General features: G+C 48.4%; 2 protein-coding genes across 3 annotated transcripts in view; one reads left to right on the top strand and one right to left on the bottom strand.

The window, feature by feature from the left end:
* Positions 1 to 367: 367 nt before the first annotated feature.
* On the bottom strand, positions 368 to 18,474 carry TMEM127 (transmembrane protein 127). The gene is made up of 4 exons (XM_063932027.1): positions 18,366 to 18,474; positions 10,847 to 11,116; positions 8,967 to 9,131; positions 368 to 2,438 (listed from the first exon to the last, which is right to left on the bottom strand). Exons 2-4 carry the CDS (start codon positions 11,088 to 11,090, stop codon positions 2,134 to 2,136), a joined length of 714 nt encoding a protein of 237 aa, XP_063788097.1. The 5' UTR covers positions 11,091 to 11,116; positions 18,366 to 18,474; the 3' UTR covers positions 368 to 2,133.
* A 134-nt stretch (positions 18,475 to 18,608) lies between these two features.
* Positions 18,609 to 22,927, top strand: part of CIAO1 (cytosolic iron-sulfur assembly component 1) — a 46,421-nt gene continuing 42,102 nt past the window's right edge. Inside the window, exons 1-2 of one of the 2 annotated variants that reach the window (XM_063932026.1) lie at positions 18,609 to 18,716; positions 21,394 to 21,544. In XM_063932026.1, coding sequence (XP_063788096.1) covers positions 21,406 to 21,544 — 139 coding nt within the window. In that variant the 5' untranslated portion in view covers positions 18,609 to 18,716; positions 21,394 to 21,405. Of the gene's footprint in view, positions 18,717 to 21,205; positions 21,282 to 21,393; positions 21,545 to 22,927 lie in introns of those variants that run through there. The other variant, XM_063932025.1, reaches the window with a different exon arrangement.

Raw genomic sequence — 22,927 nt, 5'->3', positions numbered from 1 at the left:
GATTACGATTTGCAACTTAGTGGTTTGTTTTCTTTACATCTGATGAATCACATCCGATTGTGTACAAATGCATTCTGATGTGCACCTTCTCCTCCGATTGCGATAAATATTCATGGCAGCCATGCCAATCTGCGACTCCTATCCGAGGAGCACGGGAACGCACCTCGGATTGGAGGAAAACGACATGCGATGTGACACTTTTCATCCGATTCATCAAACAGAAAGCTCGGAATGATGAAAATTGGTCATATCGCACTAGTGGATGGGGGCCCTATGAAGTTGCTGTGTATTTTACTAATTTTGGAATGTAGCATCCTGTAACATCAACACACACTGTATCTAATCACACAAACATAAAACGAAAAACTATTTTTGTACGTTTTATTGTGAAACAGTTACATTTAATATAAAAGGTGATGCTGTAACGGAATAAATTAAGAGGAATATAAATTTATACAGAAGACCACAGGTTTTCAATATGTCTACTCCCACCTTGTGTATCAGAAATGAACTGGAGGTTATTTATATTCATGCTCAGAAACATAAAATTATTACAATGTTAATTGCTTTTTTTTAAATCAGGGACTGCAATCAAATCAAACAAGTTACGTTAAGGCTTTTCAGTACCAATGTCCGTTGGGACAATGGCACAAACCAACAGAAAATTATAATCAAAACCAAAGACAAACATTGTTTTAGCAAAGTCTATTTCCCCATTTCCACACCCTACCAAAGGTTCCTATGATACACTGGAGGACATATCTGAAAAATATTCTACAGGATACTGTGTAGATCAGGTTCTGTTATACTTTTTTTTTTTTTTAAATAAAGTTTAGAAAGCCAAAGTTTGGCTGCTATAGGCAAAAACAGTTTCTACATTTACCAGGGGAACGGTTTCTGTTAATGTCCTTCTTTATCCCCATTATCAATTATTTAAGTAAAACCATTTAAAATATAATAATTTATTTAAAATGTACCCTTCTTGTCAAAATATTTGTTTAAAATTATTCTGCTGTTAAGGAGGCAATGGAATGATCTTCCATTTTGTACGTTATAAATACGTAAATTAAATATAGTTTCTGGGGCGAAGATTCAGGGTTGTTAAATAATGCTCTGGTATTCTTTTTTCCTCCTTTTGCCAAGAGCCTGCCTGGTAACTGCCTATTGTGCTCCTGGAGGCCAGAAGAAAATATCCACTTTGGAATCACTTAAAAACTAAAGACTATATACACCACAGGTATATAAATATCACCCATACATTAAAGTGCGTGAGCCAGCTACTCAAACTGGAGGCAGCCATCTTGTGGACTGAACCAATAGCCAGAAGTATGCAGCCTATAAATTCAATAAAAAAATAGTGACACTGCTGAGGGTTGAAGCACTTTATGCCTCATGTTGTGGTGGTGTCAGATGATTGAAATAGCTGTCTCTACTTTGTATAGGTCACAGGTACACTGTAAGTCTGGGTGCTAAAAAAACAAAAACAAACCCCAAATAAACCAAAAACCCCTAGAAAAGAAGAGTAGATTTTGCCAATCACACTAAAATATTGCAAACCACTGGGTTCAGACAAACAGGTCTGGTCTCTGGTTACCCTTTTACCAAGAGTAGATGAGTTTCAAACACATCATTCAACAGACTATCAGTCCTAACTAATCCTACCTAGACCTTTCTACATTTGCCTATCTTCTACAGCTGACACTCTTCCGTACCCTAAGCCTCAAACCTTTCACTATGTTTCATGAAATGATTGGAAATGTAATGCCTCAATTCTTAGTACAATTACAGAAAGACCCTCTGTCTTCAGGAACCAAACACTGGCAGCAGATATTAGCCTTTTGTGAAGAGGGTCAGCCAATTCAATTTTGTATCTTGGATTAAACTGTATATCAGGAGTGAAAGCGGTATTAGATTAGAAGCATCTCTAAGTTGTGAACATTCACAAAAATATAACATTATATACCAAACAAAGAGCAAGGGAAGCAAAAGTGTGACATCTGCCTGGACAACATGGCTGCCGGTTTCCATATCTAGGCCAGATTGGCCAGAATGTTCTCCCTTGGATGCAGGTGCTCTACGTGGTGTAGGCAGATAGTCTCATGAGTGATGTCGGCTCCCTCCCCGAGAGCCTTGTTACGGAGTGTAAGCAGGAGGTGGCTGAAAGGGGTTCATGACGTCATACTCGGAAGGGTAAGAGTCAGTTTCCATCTCTGAAAGCAATTCCAGAGCTTGCTCCTCCTCTTCTGTGGGATAATGACGCAGGAGGTTGGCTGCGGTGGCCAGTATGGATGCTCCACCTGCTCCGGCCACTAAGTAGAAACTCACAGCAAAGGTGACGTAGACTTGAGAGCCATGGTACTGTTTGTGCTGCTGCTGGAGAGCAAGTATGAGCTCTGAGGCCCAGTAGCAGAAACCAATAACTGTAGCACACTGCAAAACTGTAAAGCCAAAGAAAGACGAGGATGGGGTTAAAACACATTGTTACAATATAAATAAACTGGCATCAGGAAAATAAGATTTTACTTACCGGTAAATCTATTTCTCGCAGTCCGTAGTGGATGCTGGGGACTCCGTAAGGACCATGGGAAATAGACGGGCTCCGCAGGAGACAGGGCACTTTAAGAAAGAATTTGGATACTGGTGTGCTCTGGCTCCTCCCTCTATGTCCCTCCTCCAGACCTCAGTTAGAGAAACTGTGCCCGGAAGAGCTGACAGTACAAGGAAAGGATTTTGGAATCCAGGGCAAGACTCATACCAGTCACACCAATCACACCGTATAACTTGTGATAAACTTACCCAGTTAACAGTATGAACCACAACGGAGCATCAGATCAACCCTGATGCAACCACAACATAACCCTTATTTAAGCAATAACTATATACAAGTATTGCAGAAGAAGTCCGCACTTGGGACGGGCGCCCAGCATCCACTACGGACTACGAGAAATAGATTTACCGGTAGGTAAAATCTTATTTTCTCTAACGTCCTAGTGGATGCTGGGGACTCCGTAAGGACCATGGTGATTATACCAAAGCTCCCAAACGGGCGGGAGAGTGCGGATGACTCTGCAGCACCGAATAAGCAAACAGAAGGTCCTCCTCAGCCAGGGTATCAAACTTGTAAAACTTTGCAAAAGTGTTCGAACCTGACCAAGTAGCTGCTCGGCAAAGCTGTAATGCAGAGACCCCTCGGGCAGCCGCCCAAGAAGAGCCCACCTTCCTTGTGGAGTGGGCTTTTACTGATTTTGGAAGCGGCAATCCAGCCGCAGAATGAGCCTGCTGAATCGTGTTACAGATCCAGCGAGCAATAGTTTGCTTTAAAGCAGGAGCACCCAGCTTGTTGGATGCATACAGGATAAACAGCAACTCAGTTTTCCTGACTCTAGCCGTTCTGGCTACATAAACCTTCAAAGCCCTGACCACATCTAGTAACTCGGAATCCTCCAAGTCACGAGTAGCCACAGGCACCACAATAGGTTGGTTCATATGAAAAGATGACACCACTTTTGGCAGAAATTGTGGATGGGTCCGCAATTCTGCCCTGTCCATATGGAAAACCAGATAGGGGCTTTTATGTGACAAAGCCGCTAATTCTGACACACGCCTAGCTGAAGCCAAGGCTAATGGCATGACCACCTTCCACGTGAGAAATTTTAACTCCACGGTTTTGAGTGGCTCAAACCAGTGTGACTTCAGGAAACTCAACACCACGTTAAGATCCCAAGGTGCCACTGGAGGCACAAAAGGGGGCTGAATATGCAGCACTCCCTTTACAAACGTCTAAACTTCAGGTAGAGAAGCCAGTTCTTTTTGAAAGAAAATGGATAGGGCTGAAATCTGGACCTTAATGGAACCCAATTTCAGGCCCAAAGTCACTCCCGACTGTAGGAAGTGAAGGAAATGGCCCAGCTGGAATTCCTACGTAGGGGCATTCCTGGCCTCACACCACGCAACATATTTTTGCCATATACGGTGATAATGTTTAGCCGTCACGTCCTTCCTAGCCTTTATCAGCGTAGGAATAACCTCATCCGGAATGCCTTTTTCTGTTAGGATCCGGCGTTCAACCGCCATGCCATCAAACGCAGCCGCGGTAAGTCTTGGAACAGACAGGGCCCCTGTTGCAACAAGTCCTGTCTTAGAGGCAGAGGCCATGGGTCCTCTGTGAGCATTTCTTGCAGATCTGGATACCAAGTCCTTCTCGGCCAATCCGGAACAATGAGTATTGTTCTCACTCCTCTTTTTCTTATGATTCTCAGCACCTTGGGTATGAGAGGAAGAGGAGGAAATACATAAACCGACTGGAACACCCACGGTGTGACTAGTGCGTCTACAGTTATCGCCTGAGGGTCTCTTGACCTGGCGCAATACCTCTGTAGCTTTTTGTTGAGGCGGGATGCCATCATGTCCACCTGTGGCAGTTCCCACCGACTTGCAATCTGCGTGAAGACTTCTTGACGAAGTCCCCACTCTCCCGGGTGGAGGTCGTGCCTGCTGAGGAAGTCTGCTTCCCAGTTGTCCACTCCCGGAAAGAACACTGCTGACAGTGCTCTTACGTGATTCTCCGCCCAGCGAAGAATTCTGGTGGCTTCCGCCATCGCCACCCTGCTCCTTGCGCCGCCTTGGCGGTTTACATGAGCCACTGCGGTGATGTTGTCTGACTGAATCAGCACCGATTGGTCGTGAAGCAGGGTCTCCGCTTGACTTAGGGCGTTGTATATGGCCCTTAGCTCCAGGATATTGATGTGAAGGCAAGTCTCCTGACTTGACCACAGCCCTTGGAAATTTCTTCCCTGTGTGACTGCCCCCCACCCTCGGAGGCTTGCATCCGTGGTCACCAGGACCCAGTCCTGAATGCCAAATCTGCGGCCCTCGAGAAGGTGAGCACTCTGCAGCCACCACAGGAGAGACACCCTGGCCCTGGGGGATAGGGTGATCAGCCGATGTATCTGTAGATGTGATCCGGACCACTTGTCCAACAGATCCCATTGAAAGGTCCTCGCATGGAACCTGCCGAAGGGAATGGCCTCGTATGATGCCACCATCTTTCCCAGGACTCGCGTGCAGTGATGCACCGACACCTGTTTTGGTTTTAATAGGTCTCTGACCAGTCTCATGAGCTCCTGAGCCTTCTCCATCGGGAGATAAACCCTCTTCTGGTCTGTGTCCAGAATCATGCCCAGGAAGGGCAGACGAGTCGTAGGAATCAACTGCGACTTTGGAATATTTAGAATCCAGCCGTGCTGTTGTAACACTTCCCGAGAACGTGCTACGCTGATCAGCAACTGCTCTCTGGACCTCGCCTTTATGAAGAGATCGTCCAAGTATGGGATAATTGTGACCCCTTGCTTTCGCAGGAGCACCATCATTTCCGCCATTACCTTGGTAAATATTCTCGGTGCCGTGGAGAGACCAAACGGCAACGTCTGGAATTGGTAATGACAATCCTGTACCACAAATCTGAGGTACGCCTGATGAGGTGGATAAATGGGGACATGAAGGTATGCATGCTTTATGTCCAGAGACACCATAAAATCCCCCCCTTCCAGGCTTGCGATGACCGCTCTGAGCGATTCCATCTTGAACTTGAACCTTTTCAGGTATATGTTCAGGGATTTTAAATTCAATATGGGTCTGACCGAACCGTTCGGTTTCGGTACCACAAACATGGTCGAATAATAACCCTTTCCCTGTTGAAGGAGGGGAACCTTGACCACCACCTGCTGAAGATACAATTTGTGAATTGCAGCTAACACTATTTCCCTCTCTAAGGGGGAAGCTGGCAGGGCCGATTTGAGGTATCGGTGAGGGGGCATCTCTTCGAATTCCAGCTTGTATCCCTGAGACACAATCTCTAGTGCCCAGGGATCCACCTGGGAGTGAACCCACTTGTGGCTGAAATTTCGGAGACGCGCCCCCACCGGGCCTAGCTCCGCCTGTGGAGCCCCAGCGTCATGCGGTGGATTTAGTGGAAGCCGGGGAGGACTTCTGTTCCTGGGAACTAGCTGTGTTGTGCAGCTTCTTTCCTCTGCCCCTGCCTCTGGCAAGAAAGGACACACCTCGGACTTTCTTGCCTTTTTGTGATCGAAAGGACTGCATTTGGTAATACGGTGCTTTCTTAGGTTGTGAGGGAACATATGGCAAAAAATTTGACTTTCCAGCAGTAGCTGTGGAGACCAGGTCCGAGAGACCCTCCCCAAACAACTCCTCACCCTTGTAAGGTAAAACCTCCATGTGCCTTTTTGAGTCGGCATCGCCTGTCCATTGCCGAGTCCACAGGACCCTTCTGGCAGAAATCGACATTGCATTTATTCTAGAGCCCAGAAGGCTAATGTCTCTTTGAGCATCTCTCATATATAGAACAGCGTCTTTTATATGCCCCAGGGTCATTAGTATAGTATCCTTGTCCAAGGTATCAAGTTCCTCAGATAAGGTATCCGTCCATGCTGCTACAGCACTACACATCCAGGCCGATGCAATTGCCGGCCTTAGTAAGGTACCTGAATGTATATAAATGGACTTCAGGGTACCCTCTTGCTTTCTATCCGCAGCATCTTTTAGGGTGGCCGTATCCTGTGACGGCAGGGCTACCCTCTTGGATAAGCGTGTGAGAGCTTTGTCCACCCTAGGGGAGGATTCCCAGCGTAACCTGTCCGTTGGCGGGAAAGGATACGCCATAAGCATCCGTTTGGAAATCTGCAGTTTTTTATCTGGAGATTCCCAAGCCTTTTCACATAACTCATTTAGCTCATGTGAAGGGGGAAAGGTCACCACCTGCCTTTTTTCCCCATATATATGAACCCTCTTGTCAGGGACTGGGGTTCCCTCTGTGATGTGCAACACCTCCTTCATTGCTATAATCATATAACGGATAGCTTCAGCCAATTTAGGCTGTAACTTTGCATCATCGCCATCGACACTGGAGTCAGAATCCGTGTCGATATCTGTGTCAACAATTTGGGATAGTGGGCGCTTCTGAGACCCTGACGGCCTCTGCGACATAGGATCAGGCATGGGCTGAGACCCCGACTGTCCTAAGGTTTCAGCTTTATCCAACCTTTTATGCAAGGAATTAACATTATCATTTAAAACCTTCCACATATCCATCCAATCAGGTGTCGACGCCGTCCCCACATTCATTTGCTCCCGCTCTGCTTCCACATAGCCTTCCTCGTCAAACATGTCGACACAAGCGTACCGACACCACACACACACACACACAGGGGATGCTCTTTTTGAAGACCGTTCCCCCACAAGGCCTTTTGGAGAGACAGAGAGAGAGAGAGTATGCCAGCACACACCCCAGCGCTATATGTCCCAGGAATCACACAGTAACTTAGTGTTAACCCAGTAGCTGCTGTATATAATGTTTTTGCGCCTAATTTATGTGCCCCCCCTCTCTTTTTACCCTCTTCTACCGTGAATCTGCAGGGGAGAGCCTGGGGAGCTTCCTCTCAGCGGAGCTGTGGAGAGAAAATGGCGCTGGTGAGTGCTGAGGAAGAAGCCCCGCCCCCTCAGCGGCGGGCTTCTGTCCCGCGTTTCTGTGTAAAATTATGGCGGGGGCTCATGCATATATACAGTGCCCAACTGTATATATGCCCAACTTTTGCCAAGAGGTCCTAATTGCTGCCCAGGGCGCCCCCCCCCCTGCGCCCTGCACCCTACAGTGACCGGAGTATGTGGGTTTAATGTGGGAGCAATGGCGCACAGCTGCAGTGCTGTGCGCTACCTCAGTTTGAAGACTGGAGTCTTCTGCCGCCGATTTTGAAGTCTTCTTGCTTCTTTCACCCGGCTTCTGTCTTCCGGCTCTGCGAGGGGGACGGCGGCGCGGCTCCGGGATCGGATGACAAAGGGCGAGATCCTGTGTACTAATGGTGTCCAGTAGCCTAAGAAGCAGGACCTATCTTCAGTAAGTAGGGCTGCTTCTCTCCCCTCAGTCCCACGCTGCAGAGAGTCTGTTGCCAGCAGATCTCTCTGAAAATAAAAAAACCTAACAAAATACTTTCTTATAGCAAGCTCAGGAGAGCTCACTAAGTAGCACCCAGCTCGTCCGGGCACAGATTCAAACTGGAGGAGGGACACAGAGGGAGGAGCCAGAGCACACCAGTATCCAAATTCTTTCTTAAAGTGCCCTGTCTCCTGCGGAGCCCGTCTATTCCCCATGGTCCTTACGGAGTCCCCAGCATCCACTAGGACGTTAGAGAAAAGGGTGCAGTAGCACATAGCAGCACTTCTGTTTGTATTCAATGTCTAAACTCAAAAAATGATACAATCAGATTGGTTTCTTAAAGTCCCACTATTCTTTTTGAGAAATGTCTTAAGGGCCCTACACACTGGTCGATACCAGTAAAAGATATGAACGATCTCGTTCATTAATGAACGAGATACCGTTCATATTTTTCAGTGTGGAGGCACCAACGATGAACGATGCCCCCCCGTCGCTTGTGCATGCAGGCCAATATGGACGATCTCGTCCATATTTGCATGCATTGCTAAGGAACCGGTGGGAGTGAAGAAACTTCACTCCCCCCGCTGCCGAGTCGCCCGTCTGCCGTATCGGTGGTTGGGCAGCTCGGCGGCGGGTCGCCCAGTCTGTAGGGCCCATTAGTTATATGTAGTTAGGATTTATTACTATTATTAATTATATATTACTTGGTTCTATAGAGAACATAACTGATTGTACAGAAGTACATTTCTATGAGAGGGAGCTCCCACATTCATTTCCCTTCTGAGGTAAATAATAAACATAATTTATAAAATATGCAACCTGATTTCATTTATTACACTTTGTAAGCAGCATCGGTGTTATACAAATGCTACAGTCATTACTGCACGGTAACGACTATGGAAGTCTCAAATACTTCCATGGTTTACCCTAGAGTTCCTTTGCTTCACTTCTGGAAGCTTTCAGCCCTGCCTCACGCAACAGGTTTCAAAGTTTTATTGTTGTGATCCAGTAAACCTACCTGTCAGGATGTGTGCGAAGGCGTAGCGCCGTGTAATCTTCAGCGCTGGGTGTTTGGGCCCAAAGACATCAAGCAAGAAGGCAGTCATACTGCAGGCAATGCCCAGGAAGCAGAAGCCAGCAATGACGCGAAGGAGAAGGATAGTCTGACGGTTCATACAGAACTCTGCAAAGTATACGGGAAAAAAGAATTTGATATTCAGTGTAAACGATCTTTGTGTACATAATAATAGTATAACATTACCATAGAAAGCTGGGCAATGAAGAGACACTTGGTGTACACAGATGATCATGAACAGTTAATTCCAAATTTCTGTAACACAATAAGAACTAAAGGTGTCTATAATGAAGCAGTGAAAACAGTGGAGAAAAGGACCAGTTTAGAAGTTTTTCAAGTTGAACTGAGATGAGTGACCCAGAGGAGACCAGCGGGGGGACAGCCGCCGGCAGCCAGAGGAGATCAGCGCTACAGTAGCGTTGCAGAAGGATGTCACACAGCCGCCCGACCTCACGGCAGTGTCCACCCGGCTCCACTAAGCTTGCTGGAGCCGGAAGGACGCTGCCGTGAGCGGCCCGGCTGTGTGACATCCTGCTGCAGCGCTGTGCTGTAGCGCTGATCTCCTCTGGCTGCCCGCGGCAGTCCCCCGTCTCCCTGCGGCTCTCCCCCCTCTCCTCCTCTGGGTCCGCATCTCAGTCCTACATCTTTTGATGTCGGACTGAGATGGTCGAAAAGGGGGCCAAAACGTTTTCGACACAAGCATGCGGATCGGCAGCTATACCGCCGATCCATGTGCTTTTCGACAAGTCGAATTTTTCAACTTGTCGAAAATATTGAATAGGTTGGGACCCCTTCCGACCTATAAAAAAGTCAAAAACTGCCATCTTTTCGACAGACGGCAGTTTTTGACTTCAATTGAATATACCCCTAAGTCTGGGAATAGTGGGAGGAGATAAGGGCGGATGGGGGGGGGGGAGAGGAGATCTGTCAAAGCATGGGGAGAGAGAAAGTATAAACTAAACAGCTGCTGTCATTTTTCATGTAACATGACAGAAGCTGATTGGTTGGTACTTCATCTCTCCCTCCAAGCACTGATGAATCTCCCCCAAAGCATCATAATGTAGAACGATCCAAGGGACGGAACATAAACTGTTAATATTTCACCTTGGTCTGGTTATCAGTAAAACAGCAATATGGCATAACATCCGCTACATGGTGGTTTTAGCAGTAGATCAATGATAAAAAATATTAACTCCAGAGTTGGACAAGAAAATGCATGTCTACAGCAGTGGTGAGCAATCTGTCATTCAGGGGCTTCACAATTGGCTCTTGCTTCTACAAGAGAGCCACATTAACCTGTGAGGTTACAGTAGCAGCATCAAGTCTCACATACAAGTTCAGTTGTTCTATCTATGAATGACTTGTCACGTGGCTGAGAAGGCTACTGTATTCAGCTACTGGCGGGGCTGTATGAGAAGGACGCAGGTCTGAATGTTGTTGCAGTGAATTCATATTTTAGGTTAATTGGTTAAAATTGGGGCGTGCAAGAAATCCAATGTTTTTCTTGCCCTTCTAGTTACTGGCTAACCAGGATGTCGTCAAAAGGTCCAACAATGACAATGCTGACACCACAATGATTGGACAGACCTATAATTCTGTTTATTAGTGTTTTTGCTAAGGCAGACCGCACAGTAGGAGTCTCCCAATATTGAGTAAAAGCAGAAGTCACCATAGAAGAATAACAAAGAACATTTAGGCTTTGAGCAAAATTGGCCATACAACATGGCTAGCAACTTTATACTAGTGCTGCATTTCTATACACGTCACAAATATATAAATGATACAACTTCCATGGAACAGAGACAGTACAGGAGAACACTCACTGATCAGCAGCTCAGGATCCTCCGCCCCAAGCACATCCGCCACCCCCAACTCCTGGCGCTTGCACGTTCCTCCATGGATATGTAGCCATGCTGGCTCTGCCAGGGCGGTACACAGAGCCGTTATGGACAAAGCACCGGGCAGAGCAGATGCCAGGCTTCTTTCTGGCTGTTTAGGAAGGGCATGGGCCCCATGGCCTCTTCTCCTAGGAATGGAAGAGCCACCGGACCCGCCGGGAGCAAACATCTCAGGTGCTGAGGAGAGGTTTCACTCTACAGACCGGAAAGAACAATTATACAGAGAGAGGGGTTTAGCATCTGGCATTAGTCACAAATACTCCACAACTTATATACACATTATTTTATATTAATAACTTAATGGAACTGGAGCACTTAACTCCTAAACTTTCCTGACGTATAGAAAATGCAGTTTTTAAAATATGGATGTCTACAGTACATCTACATCTCATTTACAGTCACACAATATTGATGACATAAACAATCCCGGCAACAGCATCTTAAATGTATTTTTTGTGTATGTCATTAGGGGAATCATACAGTGTCATAAATGGCTACATAATAAATTCAGTAGTCCTAGAAAAATGGTCTTCTACTTACTGTAAGATACATTTAATAATCTAGTGCAGTGGGGTGCCTCAGGACACTTGCAGGGGAGCTATGGATTGGTGGTCCAGGACCAATTCAAATTATTTATGGTCAATGTAATAGGCAAAACCAGTGCTGGCGGCTGCCAGTCATAACATATGTGGACAAACAGAAGTGAATCCTGTACCTCACCACACAACTGAACCTAAGGATGACAGATAAACACAATTTACGTAATTTAATGTGTTTTTTTTTATTTCACAATAACAAACTTTTGGCCTAGGGGTGCTGTGAAAAAAAATCTGATACTCTACGGCGCCGTGATTCTAAAGAGTTTGGGAAGCAAGGATTCAGCAGCTCACCAGCGCCATTTTCCCTCTGCAGTGGACACAGAAGCTGACTGACAGGGATGCGCAGCTCCTCTGGAGTAACTCCAGATTACCTCAGCGGTACCAGGGGGTCATAGCAAGGTGGGGGGGGGGGGGGGAGCGATTATTAGTGTACTAAGTTCCCTGTTAGGGTACATAATCTATGACCCGGCTAAGCTTGGCATTAGCGATGAGGGCGTGGTGGGGGCTGGGTCCAAATGACTGTCTCCCTGAAGGGCTCTTTGTGGGTTACTTGTGCTTAACCTTTTCCTGTGTGTGTGCTGTCACATTTACATTATGTCAGGCAAAGATTTGTGTTTCTTGTACAGCGGAGTGTTCCTCTTCACCAGGGGGCTCACTACTGGGTACTCATGGCAGTGCACCTTCCCAGAATAGCGGGCTGAACCGGAATGGGTTAATTCCATTAAGGAAATGATCTCAAATATTTCTAAAAACTATCCCGCAATGAGAAAGAGACGCAATACTTAAGACAGACTGTGGATGAGTTTATGAATAGAAACTCAGTCCCCAAAACAGCATCTCAGTCCTCTCCCATTTGCCCGCAAAAACGATCTCTGGCCCATATGCTGCAGTCTGACTCTGACGGGTCAGACATGGAGGAGGATGAGGTGGATTTGGAGGGGGGGGATGCTACTCTGTCACAGGGATTAGAGGCTCTTATAGAGGCTATCAGAGATGTTCTACAAATTCCTGATAAGGTGTCAAAGGAGTGTGAGGAATGTTATTTTAATGTAAAAAAAGAAGTCCGTCACTTTTCCTACATCAAAGGAATTGAATACCCTGTTTGGAGAACCGTGGGTTAATCCTGATAAGAAATTCCAAATCCCTAAAAGGTTGCTCTCATCTTTTCCTTTTCCTCTGGAGGATAGGAAAAAATGGGAAAATCCACCGATAGAGGACGCATCAGTCTCTAGGCTGTCAAGAAAATTTGTATTGCCTGTCCCTGTTGCAGCCTCAATAAAAGATATGGCTGATCGTAAAATAGAGACTACACTAAAATCATTGTACACAGCTGCTGGGGTGGCCCAGTGACCCACTATTGCATGTGCGTGGATCACAAAAGCCATTGCTAAATGGTCAGGTAACCTAATTGAGGGGTTGGATTCCTTGTCTAGGGGGGATATTGTTTTACTCCTGCAGCATATACAGGACTCTGCGAACTTTATGGTGGAAGCCATAAGAGATTGGTTTGCTTAACGCAAACACCACCGCTATGGCTGTGTCGGCAAGCAGGGGCTTGTGGCTACGCCAGTGGACTGCTGATGTGTACTCCAGGAAAGGCGTGGAAGGCCTAACATTCTCAACGAGAGGCCTTGTTTGGAGACAAACTAGACAAATGGATATCCAAAGCTACTGCGGGTAAGTCTACGTATCTTCCTTCAGCAGATCCCCCAGCCAGGAAAGCTTATTCAGCTTCAAATTTACAGTCCTTTCTGACAGCCAAGTTTAAGGGAAAATCCAGAGGTGCTTCTACGGCCTCTAGAGGCACAAGAGGTAAACCACACAAACCAGCAACTGCAGGTGCTCAGGAACAGAGCTCAGGCTCTGCTTCCTCAAAGCCTTCAGCATGACGGTGGACCGCGAGGCCTGGAGCACTGTCAGGTGGGAGCCCGACTAAAATTCTTCAGTCACATCTGGTCAAGTTCGTGCTGGGATCCCTGGGTGATAGATCTTATTTCCCAGGGCTACAGACTGGAGTTCCAAGAGCTCCCACCTCACAGATTCTTCAAATCAGGCTTACCAGTTTCACAAGAGGCAAGTATAACTTTACAGCAGGCCATCCAAAAACTGGTACAGACTCAAGTCATTGTTCCAGTTCCACTTCATCTACACAACAAGGGGTGCTATTCCAACTTTGTTTGTAGTACCGAAACCGGACGGTTCGGTGCGACCAATTCTGAACCTCAAGTCCTTGAACCCGTTCTTAAGAGTGTTCAAGTTCAAGATGGAGTCTCTGAGAGCGGTGATCTCAGGTCTGGAGGAAGGGGAATTCCTAGTGTCTCTGGATACCAAGGATGCGTACCTTCACATTCCGATGTGGCCGCCTCACGGGCTTATCTACGGTTTGCACTGCAGGACTGTCACTACCAGTTCCAGGCCCTGCCATTTGGTCTCTCCACGCAGGGAGTGAACATAATTCCGTACCTGGATGATCTTCTGATAAGGCGCAGTCCAGGGAGAGGTTGCTGGACAGCATTGGCCTCTCAACCAGACTTCACCGGGATCACGGGTGGATTCTAAACCTTCTGCAATCTCACCTAGAGCCAACACGGAGGCTCCCATTCCTGGGAATGATACTGAACACGGAGTCGCAGAAAGTGTTCCTTCCGTTGGAAAAGGCATTGGTAATCCAGTCGATGGTTCGGGATGTCCTGAAGCCAACCCGGACATCGGTGCATCTATGCATTCGCCTTCTGGGGAAAATTGTGGCCTCTTACGAGGCGCTTCAATATGGAAGGTTTCACGCAAGACCCTTCCAGCTCGATCTGTTGGACAAATGGTCCAGATCGCATCTTCACATGCACCAGAGAATTCGTCTGTCGTCAAAAGCCAGGCTCTCCCTTCTGTGGTGGCTACAGACCTCTCACCTCGTCGAGGGTCAGAGGTTTGGAATTTAGGACTGGATCCTGTTAACCATGGACGCAAGCCTCCGAGGATGGGGAGCAGTCACCCAGGGGGTGCCATTTCAAGGAAGATGGTCAAGTCAGGAAGTCATCCTTCCAATCAACATTCTGGAACTCCGGGCCATATACAACGCCCTTCTGCAGGCCTCTTATCTTCTTTAGGATCAGGCCATTCAAGTCCAGTCGGACAATGTGACGGCAGTGACGTACATAAACCAACAGGGCGGGACGAAAAGTAGGGCAGCAATGTCAGAGGTGTCAAGAATTCTTCTCTGGGCAGAAAAAAATGCTGTGGCGTTGTCAGCGGGCTTCGTTCCGGGAGTAGACAACTGGGAAGCAGACTTCCTCAGTAGATACTACCTGCACCCAGGGGAGTGGAGCCTTCACCCGGAAGTGTTCAGCTGCTTGACACGTCGATGGGAATATCCACAAATCGACATGATGGCCTCTCATCTCAACAAGAAGCTCAAGCAGTATTGTTCCAGGTTGAGAGGCCCACAGGCAGTGGCGGTAGACGCTCTGATGACTCCATGGGTCTATCAGATGGTGTACGTGTTTCCTCCACTTCCTCTGATCCCAAGAATTCTCAAAAGAATAAAAAGGGAAAAGGTTCAAGCAATACTCATTGCTCCGGACTGGCCAAGAAGGGCGTGGTATGCGGACCTTCTGGAGATGCTCCGCGAGGATCCGTGGCCTCTACCTCTTTGCGAGGATCTTCTGCAACAGGGCCCGTTCGCCTATCAGGACTTACCACGGGTACGTTTGACGGCATGGAAGTTGAACGGTTGATTCTAGCCAGGAGAGGGATCCCTAATAAAGTTATCCCGACTATGATCCAAGCCAGGATGGGGGTAACGTCTAAACATTAGCACCATATTTGGAAGAAATACATCTCTTGGTGTGAGTGCAGAACTTATTCAGCGGTGGAATTTCACCTGGGACGTTTCCTGTTTTTCTGCAGGCAGGTGTGGATGTGGGCCTACGTCTGGAAGTCCAGATTTCGGCCTTGTCCATTTTCATTCAAAAACAATTAGCTTATCTCCCTGAGGTCCAGACATTTTTGAAAAGCGTTCTGCGCATCCAACCTCTCTTTGTGCCTCCCACGGCACCTTGGGATCTCAATTTGGTGCTGCAGTTCCTCCAATGGGACTGGTTTGAACCATTACAGGAGGTGGATGTAAAATATCTTACGTAGAAGACCGTCACACTGTTGGCCTTGGCTTCAGCAAGACGTATGTCGGAGCTGGGGGCTTTGTCTCACAATAGCCCCTATTTAATTTTCCATGAGGACAGAGCTGAACTCAGAACTCGTCAGCAATTTCTTCCAAAAGTGGTGTCTGCATTTTACATCAACCAACCTATTGTGGTTCCAGTTATCACCGACACTTCCACTACTTCAAAGTCTTTGGATGTTGTGAGGACTTTGAAGGTATACGTAAAGAGGACAGCTCGTCACAGGAAATCCGACTCGCTGTGCGTCCTATATGATCCCAATAAAGCTGGGTGTCCTGCTTCGAAGCAGACAATTGCACGCTGGATCAGGCTCACTATCGAGCATGCTTATTCCACGGCAAGTTTGCTGGTTCCAAAATCTGTACAGGCCCACTCTACTAGGTCTTTGGGTTCTTCCTGGGCAGCTGCCCGGGGTGTCTTGGCTTTACAGTTCTGCCGAGCAGCTACTTGGTCAGGTTTGAACATGTTTGCTAAGTTCTACAAGTTCGATACTTTGGCCTCTGAGGACCTTCAGTTTGGTAAATCAGTTCTGCAGGAACCTCAGCACTCTCCCACCCCGTTCGGAAGCTTTGGTACATCCCCATGGTGCTAAATGGAACCCCAGTATCCTCTAAAACGTAAGAGAAAATAGGATTTGAATTATCTACCGGTAAATCCTTTTCTCGGAATACGTAGAGGATACTGGGCGCCCGCCCAGTGCTTCGTTCTTCCTGCACTGTTACTTGGTTAAGTATTGTTGGTTCAGCTGTTGCTGTTCCTGTTTAAAGTTGGGTTTGCTTAGCTTTCCTCTGTTTGTGTGTGATGGTTTGGGATCTCACCACTATCTTTATCTATCCTTCTCTCAAAGTATGTCAATCTCCTCGGGCACAGTTTCCTAGACGGAGTCTGGTAGGAGGATCATAGAGGGTAGATGCTAGAATTAAGTGGGCTAAGGGACCTTTTCCGTCTGGGGGAGGAGTTACAACACAAGGGGGAGGAGCTAGGCCAGCGGGATAGTTCCTCTACTATCCACGCCCCCAACTATTACCTTTAGTAATCAGGTGGCGAGCGGAGCGAGCCACCGAGCCCGAAGCGTGGCGAGCGAAGCGAGCCCGCGAGGGTACTTTTCGGGTACCCTGTTCGCCCATAGCTCCTCCCCCTGGTGACGTGTCTCCTCCCCTAGATACGTCATAAGGTCCCTTCTCCCACTCCGAAATAGAATCAACCGATCATAGAGGGCCCACACTATCAAATTCTTAAAGTTCCCATGGCTCCTAGTGGACCCATCTATACCCCATGGTACTAAATGGAACCTCAGTATTCTCTACGGACTACAAGAAAAGGATTTATCGGTAGATAATTAAAATCCTATTTTTTCCACTTTAAAACAAACTTGTATAAAAACACTGGAAAATCACATGAAACACATTTTTCCATAAACCAAAGTCCTGTAAAGACTTTCACTTGCTGAGTAACAATTGCTGGCTATTATTTTTCCACTTACACAAACGCGTATCTAACTGAATTGACTCCTGGCGCGGAATTCAATTGTTGCCACCCACTATCGCACCCGTCTGCAATTATTCAAATGTTTCTGCACATGGGCGCGAGATCTCAGCTCGCTACCCCTGTGGGTGGCGAGCTGAAATGCGCAAAAAGTGACCCATTTGGGCGCCCAAACAGGACTTTTCAAGATCGCGCCCATTACTTTAGTCGGGTTTAGCCGCTTGATGCAGCTAAACTCAACTGCTATAGGCACAATAACGGGACAATTGAATATCGATCTCCCGTCACTTTAGACGGGAGATCGGGCATGATATATCAATTGAATATCGCCCCTAGATTGTCACCTTGCCAGTCAGTCAGGGAGGTGAGAGATGAGGAGGGGTAGAAGGCTAAAATTTTGCTTAAGGTATTAGTACTGCCTAAACTGGACAATAATTAATACATAACCATTTTATGCAAATTCATTACAAATGTCCATATTTTAACAAATGTGCATGCGCACTGCGTCTAGTCACCTCTGCTCTGGTGACAGGAGCCTCCCAACTCCCCCCCGTGGGACACTACGGTCTGCGGGTGGGACAGTCCCAAAAAAGGTGACTGTCCCGCGAAAATCGGGACAGTTGGGAGGTATCGATTTGACCTACATTGTTTTGTACTGTAAGTCATTGTTTTCTTGTTTTGTTCATTTGTTTGGGTACTTTGTTAGGAGCTGTAGATCCCTTGTGGTGCCATATTTGTAAATGATAATAATACCACAATTGTTGAAGAATAATTGTCATTTTGAAGCCAGGGTGCCTCTTTTCAGGTCTCAGCTCACTATCATTTTAATGAGATAAATGAGGATGTATGTAGGACTATAATAAAGGCAGACATAGCAGGAGAGGTGCAGCTCCTGTACACCATTCTGCCTGGTAGGGAAGAGGAAGTAACCATGTAATGATGATGATAATAATAATAATAATAATAATAATAAAAAAATAAATCATGATAATGTGCAAAAATAGGCCACAGCGGTGAGTAGGACTGTAGGTGCATTATAAAAGACAGCTCAGACAGATAATAAGGTCTCCCCCAGCTATGCCCTCCCCCCATCCTACTCCCGTTGCCCCTACCATCCACAGCACCCCTTTACCCTCACTGTGTGTTACTGCCCCATCTATAGCGCCCCAGCCCGATGTTACTGACCGCGACTCCCGGCCCTCAGCTTCCCGTGTCTGGGCTTCTCCTCCCCACAGCTGACTTCCGCCTTCGCATCGCCCCCTCTAGCCGAGCTGGGCACAGGCAGAATACAGAATGAAAATAATTATTATTGCTGGTACAGTAATCTGAGTGTAACAGGAAGAGACATTTTTACGAAGCCCACATGCTATGCAGGGAAGAGTGATTGGCTTATCCAACATGGCTTCCTCACGAACATCGCGGTGTAACCGGCTGCTGGGGCTCTAGTGGTTACATAGATAAATTGTATGGACGTCGTCTGCAGGCGGGGAGGGACCTGGCCGGCATGCACTGCGGGTGCGAAACTAGTGTGTGCAGGTAACGTGAGAAACAGGGGGAGAGTGTATGGGGAGGTTGAGGAGAGGTGGACAGGGAGAGTACATGGAGGTGCTGAGGAGAGGGTGACAGGGAGATTACATGGGGGGGCTGAGGAGAGGGTGACAGGGAGAGTACATGGTGGGGCTGAGGAGAGGGTGACAGAGAGAGTACAGGGCATACTTGCCTACCTGACCCTCTCCATGAGGGAGAAAATGCTCTGTTCCTGGACTTTCCTGGTAATGTATGATTGCCATCACCTGTGGTGAGCTAGTTAATTGATAAGAAAGGTGTTTCACCACATGTTAAGTCATACATTACCAGGAAAGTCCAGGAACAGGGGGGGGGGCTGAGGAGAGGGTGACAGGGAGATTACATGGGGGGCTGAGGAGAGGGTGATGGAGATTACATGGGGGGCTGAGGAGAGGGTGATGGAGATTACATGGGGGGTGCTGAGGAGAGGGTGACAGGGAGAGTACAGGGGGGGCTGAGGAGAGGGTGACAGGGAGATTACACGGGGGGGGGGGGGCTGAGGAGAGGGTGACTGAGAGTACAGGGGGGAGGCTGAAGAGAGGGTGACAGGGAGAGTACAGGGGGGGGGATAGCTGAGGAGAGGGTGACAGGGAGATTACATGGGTGGGGGGGGCTGAGGAGAGAGTGACAGGGAGATTACATGGGGGGCTGAGGAGAGGGTAACAGGGAGAGTACAGGGGGTGGTGGCTGAGGAGAGGGTGATGGAGATTACATGGGGGGGCTGAGGAGAGGGTGACAGGGAGAGTACGGGGGGGGATAGCTGAGGAGAGGGTGACAGGGAGAGTACGGGGGGGGGGGCTGAGGAGAGGGTGACAGGGAGAGTACAGGGGGGGGGATAGCTGAGGAGAGGGTGACGGAGATTACATGGGTGGGTGGGTGGGGGCTGAGGAGAGGGTGACAGGGAGATTACATGGGGGCTGAGGAGAGGGTGACAGGGAGAGTAGAGGGGGGGACAGCTGAGGAGAGGGTGACAGGGAGATTACATGGAGGGGCTGAGGAGAGGGTGACAGGGAGAGTACGGGGGGGGGGGGGATAGCTGAGGAGAGGGTGACGGAGATTACATGGGGGGGGGGGCTGAGGAGAGGGTGACAGGGAGAGTACGGGGGGGGGGGGCTGAGGAGAGGGTGACAGGGAGAGTACAGGGGGGGGGATAGCTGAGGAGAGGGTGACGGAGATTACATGGGTGGGTGGGTGGGGGCTGAGGAGAGGGTGACAGGGAGATTACATGGGGGCTGAGGAGAGGGTGACAGGGAGAGTAGAGGGGGGGACAGCTGAGGAGAGGGTGACAGGGAGATTACATGGAGGGGCTGAGGAGAGGGTGACAGGGAGAGTACGGGGGGGGGGATAGCTGAGGAGAGGGTGACGGAGATTACATGGGGGGGGGGGCTGAGGAGAGGGTGACAGGGAGAGTACAGGGGGAGCTGAGGAGAGGGTGACAGGGAGAGTACAGGGGGGGATAGCTGAGGAGAGGGTGACGGAGATTATATGGGTGGGGGGGGCTGAGGAGAGGGTGACAGGGAGATTACATGGGGGGCTGAGGAGAGGGTGACGGGGAGAGTAGAGGGGGGACAGCTGAGGAGAGGGTGACAGGGAGATTACATGGGGGGGCTGAGGAGAGGGTGACAGGGAGAGTACGGGGGGGGGGGGGATAGCTGAGGAGAGGGTGACAGGGAGATTACATGGGGGGGGTCTGAGGAGAGGATGACAGGGGGATTACATGGGAGGGCTGAGGAGAGGGTGACAGGGAGAGTAAATGGGGGGCTGAGGAGAGGGTGACGGGGAGTACATGGGGGGCTGAGGAGAGGGGAACTGGGAGAGTACATGGGGGGGCGCGCTGAGGAAAGGGTGACAGAGAGAGAAGGGATGGCCATCGGTGGGGTGTCCATCGATGGTTGCCATCGACGATAACCATCGATGGTGAACCATCGATGGTTTGCACCACTGAAAGGTGCTGGCTGGTCCGCGGACCAATAAAATACCGGGGGTGGGGCTTAGCGGTTGTCGGGGGACGGAGCTTTGCCCTGTGTCCTGGCACCGCACAAAAAGAAAAGAAAAGTATTTGGTTGTACTTTTCCATCGATGGAGGGAAATCATCTGGTTCTACATCGATGGCAAAAGTATTCTACATCGGCCATAAACCATTGATGATTTTGAATCATCGATGGTCGATAGCCTCCTCATGTACTCTCCCTTAGGGATGGCCGAGGACAGGGGGACAGTGAGAGTACACAGGGGGCTGAGGAGAGGGGGACAGCGAGAGTACAATGGGGCTGAGGAGAGGGTGGACAGGGGTGAGTACATGAGACTGAGGAGAGGAAACGGAGGGGTTAAGGAGAGGGTGACAGATAATGGGAGATGGGGGTCTCAGAGGAAAGGTACCACGGAGAGTAAATGAAGGACCTAAGAAAAGGATGATGGGGGGGGGGGGGAAGTAATTGAGTAGTTAAGGATTGACTGTTGGGGAGTGTAAATTTGGGGTATGAAGAGGGTGAAATGGAGAATAAACTAGGCTGTGAAGATTCTGAGGTGGAAATTGTGAGTCTGGCCATAGGGAATATAGACCATTAAAGTTCAACTGAAATGACAGAGGACGTTACATATGTGTTTGACATGGCTAATGTACATTTCCCTCTACCTTGCTTCACAGATTACATCCAGTATGAAGGACACACTGACCTTGCTGACACGACTTAGCGCCCACCCTGACTCCCATTGCTGGTTCCTAGCTTGGAATCCCTCTGGAACACTCTTGGCTTCCTGTGGAGGGGATAAGACCATCCGAATTTGGGGCAAGGAGGGTGCGTTCACTGGTGCTGTCTTGTATAAGTAATGGTGCATATGACGCATTTGTCTATGTATACAAGTGTGTAAATCATTCTAAAAATCATTTAACAGTCAGACGCATCTAGTGATTTCTAGCAAACTGCGCCAGTACTGCATTATGCATATGAACCGTGATGTGGGTTCATGTGCTGTTGGAATTTTTATGTCCGTGAAATGGGCGGCTGCCTTGCGAATGCATGCAAGAGATCCATTTTCTGGGAGTGTTGTGGGTGCGTAGCCGTTCTACCCTGAGGCATATGTTTCTTGAAGGGACTCCTGTTTGTGATGGATCTTTTGCACTCAGCATGGGGAAGGTGCAAGTGCAGAAACTAATAATGGTGGCTTGAAAGAGAAAACGGTGGCTGGAGCGGCTCTATGCATGAAGCCTTAAAGATAACGGCATTAGGCTAAGGTTGTAAATCTGTCATTTGCAGCTGTCTGCACTTGCTGCTGTTATGCGTCTGACTCAGAATCAGGGTCTAAAACAGCTCAATTTACCTGAAGGTTAAGGCCCTCATTCTGAGTTATTCGCTCGCTAGCTGCTTTTAGCAGCAGTGCAAACGCTAAGCCGCCGCCCTCTAGGAGTGTATCTTAGCAGAAGTGCGAACGAAAGGATCGCATCGCTGCTACAAAAAAAAGATTGTGCAGTTTCTGAGCAGCTCGAGACTTATTCCTAGCTAGCAATCACTTCAGACTGTTTAGTTCCTGTTTTGACGTCACAAACACGCCCTGCGTTTGGCCAGCCACGCCAACGTTTCCCCAGCCACTCCTGCGTTTTTATCCGACACGCCTGCGTTTTTACACATACTCCCTGAAAACGGTCAGTTACCTCCCAGAAACACCCACTTCCTGTCAATCACTCTGCGGCCAGCAGTGCGACTGAAAAGCGTCGCTAGACCTTGTGTGAAACTGCAATGGCTTTTGTGAAAGTACGTCGCGCGTGCGCATTGCACCATACGCATAAGTGACGCTTTTTTACCTAATCGCTGAGCTGCGTGCGAAAACAGCTAACGAACAACTCGGAATGACCACCTAAGTTGTGATCATGGGAAACATTGGTTTCTCTGACGTCCTAAGTGGATGCTGGGACTCCGTAAGGACCATGGGGAATAGCGGCTCCGCAGGAGACTGGGCACAACTAAAGAAAGCTTTAGGACTACCTGGTGTGCACTGGCTCCTCCCTCTATGACCCTCCTCCAGACCTCAGTTAGAATCTTGTGCCCGGCTGAGCTGGATGCACACTAGGGGCTCTCCTGAGCTCCTAGAAAAAGAAAGTTTAATTTAGGTTTTTTATTTTCAGTGAGATCTGCTGGCAACAGACTCACTGCTACGAGGGACTAAGGGGAGAAGAAGCGAAC

Source organism: Pseudophryne corroboree, chromosome 6 (assembly GCF_028390025.1).
Source record: "Pseudophryne corroboree isolate aPseCor3 chromosome 6, aPseCor3.hap2, whole genome shotgun sequence".
In the NCBI taxonomy this organism is placed as follows: domain Eukaryota; kingdom Metazoa; phylum Chordata; class Amphibia; order Anura; family Myobatrachidae; genus Pseudophryne; species Pseudophryne corroboree.
This window is presented reverse-complemented; position numbering and strand designations above follow the sequence as displayed.

Bases quoted from the DNA above. Each gene is read 5' to 3' on its own strand.
- TMEM127 (XM_063932027.1), bottom strand. From the start codon at position 11,090: ATGTTTGCTCCCGGCGGGTCCGGTGGCTCTTCCATTCCTAGGAGAAGA. The intron at 9,132-10,846 runs GTGAGTGTTCTC...TATACTTTGCAG, and splicing joins GGATCCTGAGCTGCTGATCA to AGTTCTGTATGAACCGTCAG. The intron at 2,439-8,966 runs GTAGGTTTACTG...TTGGCTTTACAG, and splicing joins CTTCGCACACATCCTGACAG to TTTTGCAGTGTGCTACAGTT.